Here is a 20642-nt window from a genome sequence, read left to right on the forward strand (position 1 = left end):
TTCGGACACATGCTCCTCAGTGATGCTGCTTCTGATGATTATGGTGAAGATGAAGGCTATTACTGTCGCTTGACCTACCTGCTTATGGCAAGAAGAAGAATCAAAGGACCCAAACAGACCCCCCTCTGCTCTCCGCAAGCTGTTTTTCAAGACAGCAGAGGCAAAGTATCCAGATTATTACAAATATCTGCTCCTTTTAAAGCAGTCGGCATACAGAGGCCTCATTCCCTGCTAATGCTCCCTGCGGAGGCCTCATTTGTTTCCCATGAGATGGAGGAGGAACTACTCAAATAAAAGCTGACCCTCTGGAGTTCAAAACATCCTCAGACATTCAGGCTCCTTGAGAAAACATAACAGTAAGAAATGCTGTCGGTGCCCTGGCAAAATAACATGTCTAATGTTTCCTAAAATGTATATGCATGAATATTTGTTATTGGAAAGTCTCCCTTGAAATTGGGTTTTACACTAATATGGAAACTGAATTGTATGGAAAGAGTGAAAATAGAGCGAAGTAGCATGTGGATTATCAGCTTTTATATGGGCAATAAAAATACTTTCTCCTTTAAGCATGTCTTAATTTCACTCAGAGCAGCAAAATCTAATAGTCCTGTTAATCAGTCATCTGTCAAAGACAAGCCCCCATCCTAATGAGATAAAACAATTACCCTGGCTAAGGTTGTCATAGACATGCCTCTCAAGAATTAAAGTATATGAAATTAATCTCATCTACCGTTCACCTGCACTGTATGTCAAGAGTTGTAAATTAAGGCCACACCCTGGCCTGCAAATAGTCATGTACACTGGAGCTCCAGCTCACCGGTTCACTGCCCCGCTGTAAGCATGCTGTCTCACTGCAGGACCTTAAACAAACAGACATTTTAGGAAATACACTTTCTTGCCAAGAGCTAAATAAGATCAATACCATCATGCCTATAGTATGAAGCTACAGGCGGGAGAGCTTAGATTAGCATAAAGACTAAACAGGGAAACAACTAGCCTGGCTCTATCCCAAAATGTTTGCCAACCAGCACCTATTAATAATGGACTTCCAAACTAAAGCTAATTAACATGTATTACTATGTGTTTGTTTCTGTATAAAAACCAAAGTGTAAAAACGACTGGTTGTAATTTTACAGGGTAATGTGCTGGACTATTTCTTGGCCAGGTACAGTCACTTCTTGGAGTCTTTTCAGCATGAGATTGCCAAGCAACATGTTGTTTTTACACTTCAGTTACTGTATGGATTAAACAAAGGAGATTTATTTATTAGTGAACTTTAGAGGAGCTGGTAGGTTGGCTTCTAAAAATCCTGTCTTTTTGCTAAACTAAGCAGTTTGTTGCTGTGTCTCCATATTTAGTGCACAGATATGAGAGGTATTTATCTTCTCATCCAACCTGGCAAGAGAGCAAATAAGCCTTTTGCCCAGAATGTCGACAAATAACATATCAGATAACTTAATTCATCAAATAAAGGAACAAAATGTAACAAAAAAAACCAAAAAACGTTACACTGTAGTGTTTCTGGTAGATTACAGTAACAATAGCAATAGTATGAGAATGAGAAAAAGGGAGAGAGGTGAGAACCAAAGGGTGGCTTTACAACACTCAGCGGGCCCCCTGGCACAATTGTCTGGAGACCTGCCAACTGCTCACATTCCTCCCTTTCTTTTGGGATTCAGAGGTCTGGGGTGGCAGAGAGCGGCTGGGCAAGACTGGCAGATCAGGGTCACTGTAATTCTGCAGGGAGACGGTAAGAAATAAAAGGGGTAAACAAAAACAAGACAGGTGAGAAAGAGGCAAGAGAGAGAGAGAGAGAGAGAGAGAGAGCAGGAGCAGGAGCAGGAGGCAGAGCGCACACCAAACTCACCAGCTCACTCCTCCCTTGCCCTCATTGTCTCCTCCCTTGTGTGATCGAGTGAAGGGAGGTGCTCAGCTGGGAACAGGGAGAGAGAGACACCAGCTCTGAAGGGAGAGGTTGCACACACAGTATGAGAGACATGGGAGTCTGACTGGGGGCTGGAATGGGGTGTTCCGTACTGTAGGTTGCTCTGCAGACCTGTTTCTGGAGGTAAACAGAGGGGCTGGACACAGGAGACGGAGACAGGAATTCCAGGTCACAAGGGCTCCTGTGGCAGAGCACGGTCTTGGCAGGGTTTGGCTGGTATTCCAACCTCTCCCTCTCGCGGTCCTGAGTATGACAGAGTAGGACCAGGGAGGGAATAAATACACTTAGACATAAGAAATTATATATTAGTGCAAGTAAGAGGCTAGTGTTTTGCTCCAGGGGTCTGGCCTGACCCCACCTCATGATGGGATCCTCAGTGGAATTTGCCTGTTTGCTGCTGGTGGTTTCTACTCTGGGAAAGAACCACTTGGTGTTTGGGGGTTGCTCAGGGAAATGCTGCCGGGGCAGAGACTTGAGCTGCGAGACCACTGACTGGAGGATGGACCGTGTGTATGGGATGTGCTACTGCGACGAGGGCTGCGTCAGGACCAAGGACTGCTGCTTCGACTACTTCACAGAGTGCCCAGGTGAGGGATGAAATGATGGGCCGCTGTGAGTGTGAATGAATCACAAGAGGAGGTGCTGTTTTTTTTTTTTTTTCTCTTTGCACACACCTTAATTATATGACACCGGTGGGAGATAACCTGTTGCATGAGATAACCTGAAGATCTTCTGAATCTGTCTATTGGAGAGAAGATAAAGATAACTGGGAGAAGAGGAGATTATTTTCAGTACCTGGTCATTACTGGGCTGCTTATCACATATCTCTGATGACACAGAGCTGGCAGGGCCGGATATGTACCAAATTCATCCAAGGCATGTGAAATTGTTTGTGCACATTTATCTTCAAGTCCTGTCAAACTCTTATGTGTGGTTTGTTCTAGGTATTCTTCACCGTCTAACTTTTTGATGTTTTTTTTGTGTCAAGGCTGTTCAGTCAAAAAAAGGCAGTAATAAGTTCACCAAATAACCCAGGCAGCTCTGCGTCTAACCTCATTTCAGTGGACTGGCCAGCATAATGGAATTAGTACAAATATTTGAAGAATGTGATTCTGTCAATCAGTTGTAGCAATTACAGTTGTAGTCAAACAAGCCGAGCGTACCTAATATGTGTTATAGGCCGGCAGTCACTAAATCTGCATGCTTAATACATCAAAGCTTGATCATCAAGCACAGAGAGTAAATGAAAAGAGAAATCACAGGACTTGGTGATTGAATGGGTTTGCTCACTTGGCCTGCTCTCAAAGTACTTGTAGTAGAGCATGGAACACTAATTCTACAAGTCACAGTCAATGCTTCATTGATCTTAAGTTATTTCCTGAATATTTAGCTTCATTACTGTAATCGCTGCAAGGTTTCACTGTTGCTCAGAAGAGTCACCTCAGCACACACTGTGAACTTAAGGAGTGTAGTGTACGGTGTTAGGTCCAACATCTCTTGAGTTTCAGGGCAGGTTTGATTGTTTGCTACCACAGAAGGTATCCTGTAATAATCTTTCTCGCACAATGTGGGTGCCAACATCCAGCTCAGGACTGTGCTGTGAGCGACTGGAGCTTTTGGAGCGGCTGTGCCAAGCCCTGCCAGCCCTCGGTGCGCGTCCGTGTACGTCACGTAGAGCAGCAGCCCAGTAACAGCGGCGAACCCTGTCCAAGCCTGGAGCAACGAAGTGGCTGCAGGGAGTACAGAGACCACCAGGGCGGCCACTGTGGACACAACTCAGGTACATAAACACATTGATCTTTTATGTAGTTTCCCCGTTTCATCCTGTTTGCACTTTAAATCGTCTTAACCTGAACTTGGTTTCTCTTACCAGGTCCTGCATTCATCACCAGCATGGAGTTTGGCAAGGGTAGGCCCAAGCATGACAACTATGGAAACCCCCTAGATCCTGGGTAGGTTTCATATCATGCTCCTAAAGCCTCCCCAAATATTCTGAAAATGCACACAGCCTCACATATCTGTAAATTCAAGAGTTGAAAAGTTCATGAATGCAGCCAGGGGTTAACTTCATTTTAGCATTATGCTGTGTAACTCAAACCATTCTGCAAAAAAAAAAAAAGAAGAGATACTCTTTCCTCTATCTGCATGAGCTACTAGGAGGTGTTTGCTCACCTGGATGTCTGTCTGCAAACCATTAATGCCGCGCGACTGCCCACAACCCTTTGAAATGAAACACTCAGACTTTAATAAGGACTGTTACATGAAAAGCACATACACAAAGGGTCTAGATGACAGTAGGTGAGTTATTTTGTGCAGCTTACAGTATAGCCATTGGCTGAATCAGCTATCCCCACGTCATAAAGGGTGTGTCCATACTACACTGATGAAGCAAATTATCCCTATGCCAGTCACAAACTGGGTGATGTCTTCCTATCGCATACATAAATTGTCTTCTTAAGTCTTCTATCTTGACTGATTGCTCCCAATATCCCAGAATTGAGTGTGTGAATCTCATGACCCTGACCCCTTCTCCCCTCTAGGTTCTGTGTGGAATTCACACTGGAATCCCGGACACCCCACTGTACGGTGGAGAACCGGCCACACACGCACTGGATGCGCTACATTACAGAAGGCTTTAAAGTGTGTGTGGCGTGTGAACCTCCTGCCATGAGAAACAATAGTGGGAGCTGCCAAGGAGATGGTCAGGAATCAGACAAGTATGAAGTTATGAACCTTTATATGCACGTTCGCTCCGCAGTTGTTTATGGCTGCGTATTTGTTCAAGTTAGGCATCTTACATTCAATTGTATTTTTCTGGTTTTGCCATTTTATCAGCCCTTATTTCATTTAAGTCAGAATCAAAGCGTAACCAATTCATGAAACAGCCCTTTTATCCAGGAGAAAACTGAGCAGGATCAGTTCCCACCTCCCTTTGAAATTACACTTAAAGTGCCCTTGAGCAAGGCAGTAAATCAGTCGACTGCAGAGATCTTGTACTGCACAAATGTGAACGCGTGAAATTACGCACACGGTGGTGTGAAAACCCATAAACAACCGTGGCTGTGACTGTGTTGCAGAGAAGCTGTGCTCCACTGGCAGGCGGTGGGGAACTATCAGTGCAGTGGGACATGGAAGAAGATCCAGAAAACCCAGCAGTGCAACTGTCCACCGCAACACAGCTTCATCTTCATCTGATCCAAACCAAGCAGCACAGCACTCTGATCCGGTGTCCACAATAACATTTCACAGCCAAGCTCCCCTCAGCAGTGAAACTGGAATTTTGTGTTCAGATCAGACATCTCAGTGCTTTCAATACTAAGACTTAAGACTTGAGGGAGGTGCAATGCAATTGTCTCTATTAAATATGCCATACACTGATATAAAAGCATATTCAAATCAATGCAATCACCATGCACATTTGCTCTGTGTAACTTCGCAGCATACTGTGTAGACACTACATTATTTCACCTTTTCCTAGCACACATTAAGCACCTATGAAAATGTATTTTGCATGTCTTTATTGAAACAAGCCACTGCTGTATTCCTTTATTGACAATATTTTCTGGCAAAAATATTTAACTTTTAAAGCTATTTTACATTTGTATTGTGAATTGTGCATTTTTTTCCCTTTATGAAACAGAAACAACAACAAAAAGATGCCATGTAATGTTCCCTATCACAGGGGGCAGCCCAGCTCATTGTTGTGTTGACTGCCCTCTGGTGGTAAGATATTTTCATGGTGCAAACAGAGCTGCAGAAAAGCACAATTTCAACTGTTTAAAATGAGAAAAGCTAATCACATGTTTTAATTAAAGAACTGCTATATTGTGCAAAATAGAGGGACACAGTTACAGATTTCATATACTATCAAATGTATCCTGTCATAGAAGGAAATGCAAACATCCCAATTTATTATTCTGTGTTGAGTTCCTTCTAGTGGTACACTTTCTTGGTTCAAACAAGCAGCAAAACCTAACACACCAATAACATTCAGGAACATCAATCAAACAACAAGCAATTAGGCTACACTCTGCAATGGGTTAAATTAGTGGACCAGCTAAATCAGTATTTTATTTACAACCAAATTGCTACATTATACAAGTTAGAGAGGCACTGCATGTTTTCAGCCGACTTTATGTGCCCTCATTAGAACTCTCCAGCGGTCTTTGAGCATTGTGCCACTGCGTCCTTCAAAGTCATAATCCAATAATATGCGAGACCACTTCCCCTGGCCGTGACGTTTAACACCATCCGTGAGGTATTTATCCAGCTGGGGAGTCCATTTCTAAATAAAAGTACAACATAAACTCAAATTGTTTAGACTTTCAAAAATTCCACCCAAAAGAAAGGCAGCATTTCAGTGATGCTTCATGGATTTATTTGATTTGAAATGAATTAACTGGACATAACATCAAATGAGCTGCGTGATTCAACTTACCTGAGGTGGTTTTCTTTTTTTTGTTTTTTCCTTGTTTTCTGAGGAATCCATTGACTTCTCAAAGCAGACCATTGACTTCTCAGATATCATCCGAGACAACTCTGATGGTGGGAGGTTTAACATTCTCTTTGACTTTGTTCATGCTCAGAAATATGTACGAAATATAATGTGCTGGTAAATGTATTTCTACATTTTATAGAAAATAAAAAGTATGTTTACATCAAAATTAAAGACAAATTCATTTAGTTTTTAACAAAAAACATCACAGGCAGAAGAAAAATAAAACTTACCACTCTTGGACATTCTCCTGAGAGAGACTAACGGCTTCTTGCATGAATCAGGTTTCCATACATCAGTTATTTTGGTTGACAGTAGTTTTCGTTTTGTTCTGTGGAAGTGTAATACAGAGTGACAACATAGTCGGTTACCCTACATATGTTTAGGACAGCTGGCTGAATTTCTACTCAAGGAGAGACAGCAAACTCCAAGAAAATGTTTCATATTAAAAAGACATTTCAACACTGATTTCTACTAACCTCAAACCTGCAGCGTTCTCCTTTTTCCTGTTGGGACAAAAGATGTATATTGTTCAATACAGAACAGAAATGGGCCGTGCACAAATTTCAAAAATTAAACTGTGAGTGTTAAAAGTAATTTCCTACTTTCTATGCAGTTTTAATTCGTTGGCTGTTTCTGACAAAGAGTTGTCCCGTGTCACCGTGTCCTCCAAACCCTCCATGTTCTGTGATGACTGGACCGTCTTTGTAGCTGCCTAATAGATGGAGAGGCAGACAGTAATACACAGACTAACATAAATTATGTTACTAAGTATTACCATTTCATACTCTTTCAAAACAATGAACTTTCAGGTTTAAGTATTGCTTTAATGTGAAAGCAAAACTAATGAGGCCTGTCATTACAATAACCTTTTAAAATTTAACCTTGGTCAGCGGCCTCCATGTAAATCACACTTGAAACTTTCATGAATAAGCGAGTCTGTTAGACCCTGAGGAGGGCTCTGCTGAATCTAGCAGTTTGCCCTTCCAACTAATTTTGATGACAAATTGTCAATTAACTATGACTGATAATGTCACATCAGCACGTACAGTTGGTCAAAGCGCCATTACTCAGAGGAACGAGAGCTGAACAGGTCGGCGCACAAGAACAAGAAGATTTACTGATTTACAAAATTTGTTTTTGAAACCTTGCCGTTAGCTGGAGCAAAACACTGGACACCTTGTGCCTGTATTTGCCTATTAGATCATGTGTGACTGAAGAAACTCCACACAAACAGCTGCGGAGCAAAAACCTGACTATTCTTTTCACACTTTGTATTAAAAGACAGATATGTTAATAAGTTAAAGCATCAAATACAGCACCACTCATAATATATTTTTCAGTGGGGATAATCCTCTTGGTTGATGTCTTGCACAGCTATTCTCATCCCTTATGTTTCAGCTATACAAAGTTGATCTTTAAATTTACATTGGCATTAGCTCTGCAGGGCCAGTGGTATAAACCATATGTATGCAGTATAAATGTTTATTATCAACATGAATACTGAGTAAATCCTACCCTGGGAAAACAATTTTCCAAGTAACTTTTAAAATGACCTGACTGCGGCAGATGGTTCGTTACACAAAACCATCCTTAAAGTCGTTCGTTAGAAACTACTACTGCAGGTGACTGGATGAACCATCTGTCTATCACAGTCCATCAAGAGTGAACTTCAACCAATCCGATCAATGTAGTCAAACTCTCTTTTAGGTAAGAACTCATCATTTTGTTTTGTGTGCGGACACTGGTTCTCCTTTTCAGAATTATGCTGTTCTGTTTCATGATAACTCTCCTGCATGTTTGTTTGTGTTGCCTTCATGCAAATGTCTTGCCTGCATCCATGCCGTGCAGTAGAATGCAAAGCATCATCCAGATGAAAAAATAATAATAATAACATTGCGTAATATGATTTGTGACAAAAGGAAGAAACAATAGAGCATAATACGATATGATAGACACTTTTCTATTGTCACACGATTTATATACTGTCATATTGCACAACCCTACACTGTACACATAGATTGAAGCCTGGCAAGATTCTTTCAGGATTTTGTGATCCAGCTGCCTCACAATGTTAGATTTGTGCTTTGCCTTTCTGCACAACTCTTTTCCCCCCCTCTAATAAATATATTTAGATTTAAAGGTCATGTTTTACTACACTGAACAGCACTTCATTCATCATTTCCCCCGCATGTTCAGTGTCCAAATATCTAACGATCTGTTGAAACACATTCAATCAAATGAATACATATTCTAGGAAAGACAGTTTATGAACTAGGCTGAACTTGGAAGGGGTGACATAGTGTAATTTTGATACAGGCTGTTGGTCTACAACATACTGGGGCTGGTCCTGTACCTTGAGAAGGTAGTCAGAGGGGTTCTTCTCCAAGTAGGCATCCAAGTAAGACTGTACTGTCTCCAGCAGGCGGCTGAAGCTGAAGCTCAAAAGGAATGGGTGGTATGTTTCCTTCTGTGTCACTATTGTCGACAGCTTAACTCCCAAGTTCTGTTGAAAAACATTAGTTGTTGAGAATTTAAAATGATTCTAGGCCACTGAATATTCAAGTTATAACTATGTGCTGTGAAAAGAAAACTGACAATAATGGACATACAGACCTGTGGGAATCCATGGTTATTCTCAAACCACTTGAGGGCAGAAGAGGCAGAGGATCTCTGGCCTTTCTCCATGCACACAGCCACAGACTGGAAACGGGGCAAACGCATCAGACTGTTACCACTCAAAATGAGGACAAAATATCCTTGTGTGACATCAGGACATTAACCTTGCTTAATCACAGAATAAAAATAATAACAATATTTATTTATAGAGCACTTTTCAAACCAAAGTGCTTCACAAGTCATAAAACCATCAATTTAAAAGAAGAAGAAGAAAAACAGATAAACAAGAAAAATGTTCAGGAAGTAAAAGATACTTCCCAACATTAACATTCAAGTAAAATCAAGGTAGGTATAAAAGTATGCTTTAAGAAGGGATTTAAAAGAGATCACTCAGCTGACCTGACCTGAACCTGATTTCCTGAACTGGTGCTATCTATCTGTTACAGCCAGCAATCAAACCCGGACACATTGAAAGCCATCTCTGGAAATTCTCTCATCTTGTGTACACAGACCCCACAAAATATTCAGTATGATTACCTGGACAATCAAAAGGATGGTAATGTTTTTGAACAAGCTTTCGTCTGCCACGGTGTCCTCTAGCTTTGACCATATTTTGGCTGCGGACATCAGAGGCATCACACAGGAATCCTCTTCAAACAGGACATCTGGGGAAAAACGGTGTATTACATGGTAAAAAAACAGGCCATCAAGGTTTTTGTGAGTGTGTGTGCAGTTAAGAAGCACAAGATAAATTTTTAATCCATACATTTTAGCTTGAAGTTACTTTCTGATAGTTTTTTAGCATATCAACTAGGTCATCAAAACATCGACTACATGTCTCTAATAGCTATGCAGTTTTACATAAGCGTGAATCTCAGCTCGGAACAGTTTCAACTGGTAAACATCCTTGGGCCCATCTGTAAACAGAACCCCAAATAAAACACTTTTCTCATATAAATGAGTTTTTATAAGAAATGTACTAATTGGCTTGAGACTTTTGGATGTATTGCGATTGTGATGGTAGCGTTCCCTCCCCACTCTAGTTTAGCCACGCCCTGCAATCACTGATTGTCAGCAGGTGAGGCTAATCACTTCTCAGTCCTTAAATGTAGCTGTGTAGCAGTCAGCAGTAGGTTTTGCCTCACCCTACCCTGACTCCGCATTTGTTTGAGGGATGCCGATGTCCAACTAAGGTATAAATTGTTCTTGGCTTGTGTGTCATATAGTGGGTGCATGCATTTAGTTCTTCCCTCACATCTGTGCAGGTGTAATTGCAGGAATATGGGAGCTAATTGAAGGTAGCTGCTGCTCCCTCCACTAGAAGAGTGTGGTGTGTATGTGCCAGATCCTAGCTGGATGAAGTGTTTATGTAACTTGCAGGTATGTTAATCTTTAAGTTGTATGTTTTGTTTAATATTCTTCTCAGTGGTCTTTAGCTTTTAACTACTGAAACATATGTTTTTGGATTAATATATATTGTATATATGTCACTATATACTTTGTATAATGTGTTTTCTTTACAATAGGAACTGGAAAATGTCTGTTCCCATGACCTAGTCCTCTGGCTACTGCTGTTTTTGCCCTTCTACAAATGTGTGTATTGTATATGGTTACCTTATTTTACTGTGTAGATTGTTCATTTTTGATAGTTGGTCTGTGTTTTCTTGGTCAACTTAGTTGTCTGATTTATCTTTCATAAACCAAACTTGTGAGTTAGTGATCTAGTGGGGCTCTTTAATGTTTGTGCAGGTGGGCTGTCTCATGCTTACAGGTGGTGGATTACTGGGTGGAGGGTTTCCTTCTGTCTGGGTTCTATGTGCATGCTTAAGTTGCTGTGTATTCTAACTATGTGCTTTATTATTTTGCTGTGTGTGTGTGTGATCTACTCTTCCCTGTACCACGTGGTGGTGGTGACCCCCTCTTCTCTCACTCCCTCACTCCTGTAGGCCTCCCTGACAGCCACCCTCCCCCTTACACTAGTAATTATCTATTTAGTGAATCATAAGTTTATATTTTGGTAATAAATTCTGACCTGTCACAAACATTGTTATTTATGAGTCTGAAATTAAATCTGTGTAAATAAACTTAGTGGTTGAAACTGGAAATTCACATCTCTGCTTTTTTTTTTTTTTCTTTTCCTTCTCTGTACTATAAGAACCGGTGAAAGTGGGTATTCTCTGGGTGATAGTCCCAGGGTGGCGTTGTCACACTTGCTGTCAGGGTCTTTAATTTCCCTGGTCACACATTTTTGTGTGAAAGACATTTGGCTTTATAATCCCAAAATGTTGCTGCTGAGACTCTATGGCAGGTCATTATAATTCACATGGGACTCTAACGTATGTTGTAAATTATACAGTAGGTTCTGACCTTTCTGTAGTACCACCTTCCACTCAAAAGCACCCAAACAGTGCTGCTAAACAGAGTTAATGTGCAGATGTAGAAAGATGTATAATTCAGCTTCAGACTGCAACAACTTACCCAATTTCTTTCCATGCACGACTCTAGCCAGGAAGGCACAGATCATGGCTTTCTCATTATGAAGTCTTCCTTTCAGAGATGAACACTGATAAATGGCTAAAAGAACAAAGATAAAGAAACTTGAGAAACTTTAAAGTCTCTGTAGCAACATTAATGTACCGTCTTTATTACCGATTCACACTTTTATGCAGGTATCAGGGGTAAAATGAATGATAATTTGTTAATTATTGTAGTAATAATGATTAAATGAGTTCTGTTATTGTAAGGTGAAGACGAGTCTCAGCCACAGCATGGCGGCTAGCAACAGCTGTGTTTTAATCTAGAAGTGTCTGAAAGTTACAGAATTTATCACTTTATATTAATGTCGTTATGTTATCGCATAAATTCAAAGCCTTCTCGTACAACTTTATGTCAACATTGGGCCACATTTAACCAGTCTTTCATTCAACATTGCAGCTTTATTTGGACTCCTAGCTTGTATTTTCAAATTCACTGACCGTTAAAGTTAACGTCTAACGTTTTTAATTTACGAGGTTGTTTTCTGTTTTGTACATTTCACCTTTTGTTTTATAGCTACAGCCGATATTTCTGGACTCAGGCAAGTAAGAGGCTGCATGTAATTCACATAATAGTAACGTTAGTTGGGCAACTATGCTAATGCTTTGTTAGCTGAGAACCACTTACTCTCGAAAGTAGAAAGAGTTTCATTGAATTCATCATGTTTTCCTTCCTTGAAATGCCGACACAGGCTCACAAACATAAAGTCCAACGTCCACCCAGTAGCGACAGCGGTAACGTGGGGAAAACTGACACTTTCATCTATGTAACTTGCGTCTGTAGCGCTTTTATTGTCAATTTCAGGCCCCATGTTTATGTTTGCGGTCGAGTTCTTCTCCGGGAAATAGTTTCATTTCTTTCTTCTTCTTTGGCAGTTGTTTGATTTCCGCGCGCTTTATTGTTTTGCGTGTGGCGTCACTTGACAGCATGCAGCGCCATCTGGTGGTTGGGAGTTGTAACTACAATGTTTTATTACAAAAATCCTTATACATTAGTGACCCAAGAACATAAAATTAAACGCCTCTAAACTTTTTGTTTGTTTTTTGGTTTGCACAAAGCTGAATACACCGTAGGATTTGTTTTCTTTATTGGTTGCAAGTTTAGTCTTTTCTTATTTTGAATATACAGCTACACTTGAGTTCCATAGATAGCCCTGCTGCAAGTATGATCCTCTGTGACACAATGAATGTAATAGATACTGTCTTTCTAGCCCCATTTAATGTAGTAAATACATTGACAATAGGCCAATACATTTGTATAATGCACTATTAACCTCTTTAGCTCAAGTGTATAGGTTCCTTATATTTAAGACATTACATATAGGACTCTATGTTCAGTATCACTATTTGTATGCAACAGAAATGTGAAGATCCATTAATTGCCTCTAATGGAACTACATTTCCCTCCACTGATAAATCATTTATCAACCAGTTACGCCACAATGCTGAGCTGTCTGCAATGTTGGATATGAAGAACAACTTTGCATACTTTCTTGCTGCAAATGCAACATTGGTTTTAATTAGTGCTATGCATTTATAAACTCATATCTGTCTCATATTATGTAATAATCTTTAAGATGCAAAAGAAATGCATGCAGAAACTGCTGATGTGGTCTTCAAACAACAGCTCATTTGTAGAGTAGAAAACACCAGACACACAAACACACAAGTTATATACACATTTATTTGTTATTCTGCATATGCTAATAGACGTAATGGGGAACAATGCTCTACAGAAATGTTGACATACATACAAGTGTTCTGTGGTCACATAATTGTTCGGACTACTACATGCATACAAAGATGTTGCTTTGTACATAAACAGTCTGTAGCTCAGAATGTGTCTAATGATAATGTTCTCCAAAGCTGAACAGAAAAAAAAAAAATCAAAAAACAAAAAAATGTAAGAGGCAGGATACACAGAGAAATAAGAAGAAACAATGCTTTAGGGAGCAACGTTTGGTAAGCACGGATGAGGGACACAGACAATACCCATTCCTCTCAGAGAAAATAAAGACACAACCTTTTTCACTCTGTACAGCATCACACATGATAATGCCATTGTGAGACAGTAAGACAGAGCACAGTCCAGTCCATTCACTGTCAGCTCACAGAATTATTTTCATTATCCACACAAACATCATTCCAAGGGAATATAGCTGATCAATCCAAATCCCTTGTTTCTCTACCCTACTTGTCAAAATGAAGGATTACCCGAGGCTAACACAGATACATGGTTACTACAAACAAGGGATGAAGGGAAAAAAACGTAAAATTGAACGTACAGGTACAGAAAAAGATAGTTTTAACAAGAAGGTTATCATCTAACCTTCCTTTTTTTTAACGAACGAAAAAAGACAAATGAAAACCCCAAACAACAACAACCACCACTGACATTTTACTTTGGAGAGTACCAAAGAATCCGAGTTTCCAATGAGGGATCAATAATTTCACATGAAAGACAATTCTATGAGCTCTCACATGGATCTCTGAAGTAAAATTGTGTTGGTCTGGGTATACAGTATGTACACAGACAAAAGGAAATATGGACCACAACTGATCATTGATGTGATGAAACCATTTGGGAGGACCCCATTTCACCTCTCCTCTTAACTCTCAAAACCTTCCTGTATCCTAGCCTTCCTTTTACCCATTGATTGCTGTTCCTGAGAGCATTCTATGGGGTTAGAGCCTCTGAAGCCGTAGGGATTGAAGCACTCAACGGTGTCGGCATGGGAAATAATCAGATGTATCAGTTCAGTGACAGTAGGGATCTATGTCTGCCTTCCAGGTTCTCAGTTAGACACATCTCTCCCTTTCTGTCTACTTCTCAGCTCTTAAACCCTAACGCTTAAACTTCTGTCCCTTTGTTTGTGCTCCTTCCTGCCTCACTGACTGATGGGGGTGGACACTGAATGTGGTGCACAGATTACCCAGGAGGAGGGAGAGATATTGCCACTCCTTACTCCAGGAGCCAAGACATCAATGTGGATTTGACAACATCACCTTTCAAAAAGTACAGAAGTAACTAGTTGACATTAGCTGTTAAAGAAAAAACAGAGAATCTATCCAATCGGAACATCAGAGAGTTATAGAAAACCTGAGAACTCAATAACATTACTTGTATCTATTACATAAAGACCTGATTTCTCCTATAAAATTAGAATTTTCTGTACAGTGCTATATGAACAAAGCAAAATGACTTGCTGCCTTCTCATAAACAGCAGTGTTATGAAAAGGCACGCATCATTTCAACCACCATATGGCAGGAAATTGTGGTCGTGCTCCATTTTGGTTTAGAAAAAATAGAATCATTCTCAACGTTAATTCACAAAAAACATAAAATCCTTTGTGTGTGGCCATTGAAATTAGATTATCTTAATATCTTCCACAGACATTTGTTAGATCTTTTTAAATGAAATCCAACAGCAATATAAAAGGCCAAAAGTGGTCAATTTTGGATCCTTATTCTCACTGATAATCAAATTTGAGGTCCATGGATATCTGGCATGAAGGTGCTTGACAGCATATGCCAGTCATATAATATGAAAAAGTAAAAGTCAAATTCTCATTTGCATTGTTTGTGAGATTCTGGTAGTTGTAATACTGTTTTGCCTCATATTAAAGATATAACATTTGAAAAATACAAGTAATTTCTGCCTGTACACTTACAAATCCCATAGACAGAAAATAAAGTGCCACAATTCTTGGCCTGCATAGATTGCAGTATGCGATATTGCACATTCCACACCTCTCTGTGAGAACAAAACAAACAAACAAACAAAAAAAACATGATAATAAGAAAAAGAAAGAAAAAAAATAAAACAACAAAGAATTCGCCCACATACTTCCTGTCAGTGTCATTCTGGTTTGTGTGGCTCTCACAAACACACTACTAATACACTCAGCCAAGTGTCATGCTGAAACAATAAACAAGTATTCCAGCAATACAATTGGTATCAAAGGCAACATACAACGGATATTTTCAGTCAGTGTAAAACAAAAGCAAGAAAAAAGACAAAAATAAAACTCCTTTGGGTTTAAGTTTGACTGAAAATAGTTTTGTTCACAATAAAACACAATAAATTACAGTCCAAGACACTACGGATATATATATATATATATATATTAAAAAAAAGATGCCTTAAACTTATCAGCAGGATCGGATAAACTTGCAGTAGTATGGAACAAATGTCAACAACGACATCGGGGCGCTGAGGATAGGTTAATGAACACAATGCAAGTAAACATAAGAAAAAAAACAAAAAAACAAAACATAACTACTGTCATAATACATGTTATTAATGATACCTTATATGTTACTATGCAGCTGAGATAGATGAAAGCTTGTCAGTGTGCTTGTTTTGGTCCATTGGTATCACAAGGAATATTGTCTTTTTTTGTGGTAGTCTAACCTTTTTGAATTGCCAAAATATATAATTATAGTGTAAAGCATACATGTGTATTAATGACCAGATCTACTGTGCTGAATTAATAAATAGTCTTAACTCTGTCTTACCTACTGTAGAATTTTTCTACAACCAATCTAGACCTATGTATTTCATATTGTATTCTTAAAACTACTTTTAGATCTATATATCGGAAGTCGGAGAGTAAATAATATATACTTTTGCGATTTGGAAGGTATCAAAAGGCAGGACAAGGAAAAAAACATCTTAAGCCATGTCCTTACTTCTGAAACCTCATGATAAATATTTTCAACAGCGGTAGTATCTGATAGTTCCTGTCCTTACTGCTTACATACGTATTTGGCAACTTCAGGCGCATTTAGAGGAATCAAGGTGTTTCTGTCCTCCTTGCCCACCGTTATTAATTCAAAGACGGAATATCAGATGCTCAACTGAAAGTTCAACAGTCGTTATGAAAACCAAAAGCAATAATGTCAACGTTACAGTCTTATACATCATTTTTCACACGAAAAAACATTACAGGGTCGTCATGGGAACACTTTGCATTTCCACAAAAGGTAATGATATGTTTTTTTTATAGGTCGCTACGATGCAACTCCCAGTCTGAGGGCTCTCAATTTTACCCCCCACCCCTCCTTTTTCACATTACAAATATTTGTACCTACAGTGACAGTTTTCCTTTGCCATTCTGTGCATTGTCATTGCCTTAGATGTCCTATTATTTACAGTGGAGCGCTTTCAGCAAACTAAGCACCGTAAAATATCTGTCTTTTTTAAATGCATGCTTTTTACAGATTAGTCCCTCTGTGCATTTCTTTCTTTTGCTAGAAAAAGGAGACTGTCATTATGTACATTTGGAGGACCAAAGTGTCTACATAAGTTGATGAATTCCCTCTGTTTCTCAAGAGCCTCCTCTTTGAGCCCACTGTTTGTCCCAAAGTCATTCTCAAATCTGCACAAAGCACTGCAGTTACTTTTTCAGCAATACACAACAACACAAGTAAAAGGGACTTGTCATGCCATGCAAAAATATCTGTCACTACAACTGCATCCTTGTCTTTTCTCCCTGCTCTCCCACACACCAGGCTGAGGTTGCAGTGGGTCTATTGTCCCTCAGAGATTCTCTCACAGTCACATGCTGGTTTCACAGGTCGGAGACAGGCTGCCATCCCCGGGTATCAGGTGGATATCAGATGTAAACATGTGGTTCTCTACTTTGTGTCCACTTTGGTTGCTGTCAGCCTTGACTTCTTCACCTGCCCCAACCACACCTTGGGTGCAATTTTGTGCTGCTGTCTTGGGTGACAAGGGTGCAACTGCAGCGCCCGCCACCTCCATCAGATGCTTTTCCTCGTGGTTCTCTGTGGATTGATCTTCATCGCCGGGTGGGGTGTCCACCACCAGCCTCTTAGGGGACAACGGGCAGGTATCCTCCTCGGTGACTGGGAGCAACTCCTCTGAACTGGGGATGAGCGGTGACGTCTCTCCTTCCGGGGAGTCGTCTTCCAGGATGCTGGAGCTGATGTCTCCAGGAGAGGTAGTGCTGGGCGGTGTTAGCGGGCCTTCAGCAGAGGTTTTGGTGAGGTTGACCTTCAACCCCTTTATTTTAAGAGGGTTGTTCTCTCTTAGAGAGCTCTGGATGTTCTCCACAGCACTGTCAAAGCTCTCCCCTTCCTCTATGTGGAGCTCTGATCCGCCACCTGGGTTGACGGATTCATAGAGGCCATCTTTAAGTATGACTTCAGGAGAGCTGTGTTCATCGCTAGCCCTCAGTTGGCTAAGATCCAGATGGGGTGGTGCCCTGGGATGTCGGGTTTGACAGGGCACAGCGTCATCCTCATCTGAGTCAGAGCCTTGTTTTCTAAAGTCTGCTGAGCAACTTGCAAAGTTATCTGGTGAGGAGGGTTGGACCTCCTTCATCTCCAGCTCTACTTCCTCTTTTAATGTAAATTCAGGGCTCTGACATTTTCTAGGTGAGACAGGGCCAGTCATGGTTGTGCTCAGAGTGCTCATGGAGCTTGTAGTGTTGAGGTTAGTGAAGGACTGTGACTTGGTCATCTGGTTGTACATCTCCTCCAGTTTCTGCACATTAAGGTGCTGTGGGGTCCTGTTTGTCCTCTGGGGACTTCCAGTGGTGGTGATGGTTATACGATGAGGGGAACTTTGCAGCAGAGAGTCTGGGTTTCTCTTTTCTGGGGATTTCAGGTTAGTCTCTGAGCTGGCGTGCCTGGTTGAGCCACCCCAGCGGCTAGGAGACAGGTGGTTGTCCAGGGAGGTTTTGTCCTCTCCTTTCTCTACCACCACATCCATCAGCTCCATACTGCGGGCAAAGGCATCTTTTAGGTTCATTGACACAATGCTGCCATTTCTCTTGGCTCTCTCTAGTGCCTCTCTCCTCTTGATGGCCTTCTCCTGCCTCTTTTGCTCCTTGTAGAACTCAGAGAAGTTGTTGACAATAATGGGGATGGGTAGGGCAATGACCAGCACTCCTGCAATGCAGCAGAGCCCACCCACAATTTTTCCAAGTAATGTCTGTGGGTAAATGTCACCATAGCCCACTGTAGTCATTGTAATGGTTGCCCACCAGAATGAAGCGGGGATGCTGGTGAATTTTGTGGCATCTTCATCTTTCTCAGCAAAGAAGACCAAGCTGGAAAATATCATGATGCCCATGGCAAGAAATAAAATAAGCAGGCCCAGTTCATTGTAGCTCCTTCTCAAAGTAAACCCTAGAGACTGGAGCCCTGTGGAGTGCCTGGCCAACTTCAGGATCCTCAATATTCTCATGATCCTGAATATCTGCACCACACGGCGTACATTTTGGAACTGCAGTACGCTCTTGTTGGACTCAGTCAGGAAGATGGTGACATAGTAGGGCAGAATGGCTAGCAAGTCAATGACATTCAGCGGGCCTTTGAAGAACTTCCATTTATTAGGAGAGGAGAGGAAGCGAAGGAGGTACTCCATGGTGAACCAGGCAATACACACGGCCTCCACGTGGGCCAACTGGGGGTTGTCGTTGGCCTGGCCGAATTCATCTATGATCTGGAGCTCTGGTAAGGTGTTGAGAGACAGAGCGATGGTGGAGAGGACGATGAACAGGATCGAGATGATGGCTAGAATCTGAAAAGAAAGCACAGAAAGGAATAAATATAAGTGGGATTACAAAAAAGTCGTCAGTGTTCATGTTTCACTGTCCTTCTTAATCGACTGAAAGGGAGGATAAATATTCACACTACAAATGCATTAGCCATAAAATATTAACTCAAGATATAGATCTTGTGTTGCTAAGTCGATCTATCACTTTGTTTCTTTCAATCAACGTGTTATGGCTCAGTCATTTGTGACATCACTGTGAATAATCCTAGTTAGGGACAGAAAAAGATGCATAAATAAAAGCTGAAAGGTGTGGAGTATAAATGATACGAATCTAATGGAGTGTCCATCTTAGGGCTAAAAGGTACCGTGGGAGAGTTCTTGAATGAAAATGAGCCCTCCTTACACGTATTAGAATTCTAAAGCATGTCACAGTATTGTTTGAAAGGACAAAGGAAGGTAGCATGGTAATGTAAAATGACAAAAGAAGGAAAATGATTAAGTTTTTAATGAATGCCAGGTTGCAGGATAGATTATTAAATGGGGAGAACATTAAATAAAGGAAAATAATTAGGCCAGACATCTATTTTGGAAATAGAGGAGTGTGTGTGGTACCCCGTCTAAAATAGATAACAGGGCAGAAGGATTTTGGCTCCACCTATTGGCAATCTCCCTCTATCTGTCTTAAAATATAATTTATTCAATTCAGTATTTGAAAAGTAATGTTTCTTCTTGTGAAATTTACAATGGAAATATAATGCTTTGATAGCATTCCGAGTGACTGCTCCTCAATAAGGAGATGGGTAAGAACATCCTGCATAATCCTATGAGGTCAGCGAAGCATGACGTTGCACCTTAACTGCGGTTCTTTACCTTGACCAAGATTTACTGACCTCTATAGATTAAATCTGGCTTTTTCTGACTGAGATTTGGTGTATATGAGAGTGTGGGAGAAATATATGGTGTTTGGAAGTGTAAGGAGTATTCCATGGTTCTCTCATTATTCGTCCCTTTATCGTTCTTCTATAGTACTTATCCATATTTTATATACGCCTCTGCCTTGCACCAAGATATAACTCCTTAGAATACTGCTGGGATTAGTTGATGTCCTTTTTCCACAGCTCAACTCCGCTCAGCCCAGCGTCGCAACCCACACAGGTGAAAAGTCTCTGTCCTACACTCTACAGAACTGCAGCATAACCTCAACAATCAAGTGAAATCCAGTGCATGGAAAAATTTGCATTCTTTTGTGGGAAGTCCTCTATGACCTGAGCAATATAAAACCTATTAAAATCTAATGAACAAAGATTGAAGCGTCTCAGTCAAGATAGGACAACAAGGCACCCAGAATACTAATCACAAACCACATTAAGTTGCAGAACACACTGATTATCTTACATAAATTTACACAGTGGTATCTGGAAACAGTCACTGCCTCTCCTGTGAGACTTCCCTAATTTAGCAAATATCACTTATATGTGTTATAACATCATGCAGGAATGGAGTGTGCAGGGGTCAGCCAT

General features: G+C 40.6%; 3 protein-coding genes across 3 annotated transcripts in view; 1 reads left to right on the top strand and 2 right to left on the bottom strand.

The window, feature by feature from the left end:
* The first annotated feature begins 1916 nt into the window (after positions 1-1916).
* LOC127369230 (somatomedin-B and thrombospondin type-1 domain-containing protein) lies at positions 1917-5547 on the top strand. Its single transcript, XM_051410361.1, has 5 exons — positions 1917-2532; positions 3531-3725; positions 3819-3897; positions 4486-4662; positions 5023-5547. Exons 1-5 carry the CDS (start codon positions 2307-2309, stop codon positions 5138-5140), a joined length of 795 nt encoding a protein of 264 aa, XP_051266321.1. The 5' UTR covers positions 1917-2306; the 3' UTR covers positions 5141-5547.
* terf1 (telomeric repeat binding factor (NIMA-interacting) 1) lies at positions 5447-12447 on the bottom strand. The gene is made up of 10 exons (XM_051410346.1): positions 12222-12447; positions 11538-11633; positions 9597-9724; positions 9057-9143; positions 8797-8946; positions 7046-7155; positions 6920-6946; positions 6674-6771; positions 6384-6484; positions 5447-6230 (listed from the first exon to the last, which is right to left on the bottom strand). The coding sequence occupies exons 1-10, from the start codon at positions 12403-12405 to the stop codon at positions 6069-6071; spliced, it is 1143 nt and encodes a 380-aa protein (XP_051266306.1). The 5' UTR covers positions 12406-12447; the 3' UTR covers positions 5447-6068.
* Positions 12448-16191: 3744 nt separating this feature from the next.
* kcnb2b (potassium voltage-gated channel subfamily B member 2b) overlaps positions 16192-20642 on the bottom strand; it is an 83503-nt gene continuing 79052 nt past the window's right edge. The window contains exon 3 of the mRNA XM_051410312.1: positions 16192-19146. Within this exon, the coding sequence (XP_051266272.1) occupies positions 17155-19146 (1992 nt within the window). The 3' untranslated portion in view covers positions 16192-17154. The remainder of the gene's footprint in view (positions 19147-20642) is intronic.

Source organism: Dicentrarchus labrax, unplaced genomic scaffold, assembly GCF_905237075.1.
Source record: "Dicentrarchus labrax unplaced genomic scaffold, dlabrax2021, whole genome shotgun sequence".
NCBI lineage: Eukaryota > Metazoa > Chordata > Actinopteri > Moronidae > Dicentrarchus > Dicentrarchus labrax.

Excerpts from the sequence above, each read along its gene's own strand:
- LOC127369230 (XM_051410361.1), top strand. The coding sequence starts at position 2,307 with ATGATGGGATCCTCAGTGGAATTTGCCTGTTTGCTGCTGGTGGTTTCT. Across the intron at positions 2,533-3,530 it reads CTACTTCACAGAGTGCCCAG|CTCAGGACTGTGCTGTGAGC; the intron begins GTGAGGGATGAA and ends GCCAACATCCAG. Across the intron at positions 3,898-4,485 it reads GGAAACCCCCTAGATCCTGG|GTTCTGTGTGGAATTCACAC; the intron begins GTAGGTTTCATA and ends TCTCCCCTCTAG.
- terf1 (XM_051410346.1), bottom strand. The coding sequence starts at position 12,405 with ATGGGGCCTGAAATTGACAATAAAAGCGCTACAGACGCAAGTTACATA. Across the intron at positions 6,947-7,045 it reads GAATTAAAACTGCATAGAAA|GAAAAAGGAGAACGCTGCAG; the intron begins GTAGGAAATTAC and ends TTGTCCCAACAG. Across the intron at positions 6,485-6,673 it reads CAGGAGAATGTCCAAGAGTG|AGTTGTCTCGGATGATATCT; the intron begins GTAAGTTTTATT and ends TCCCACCATCAG.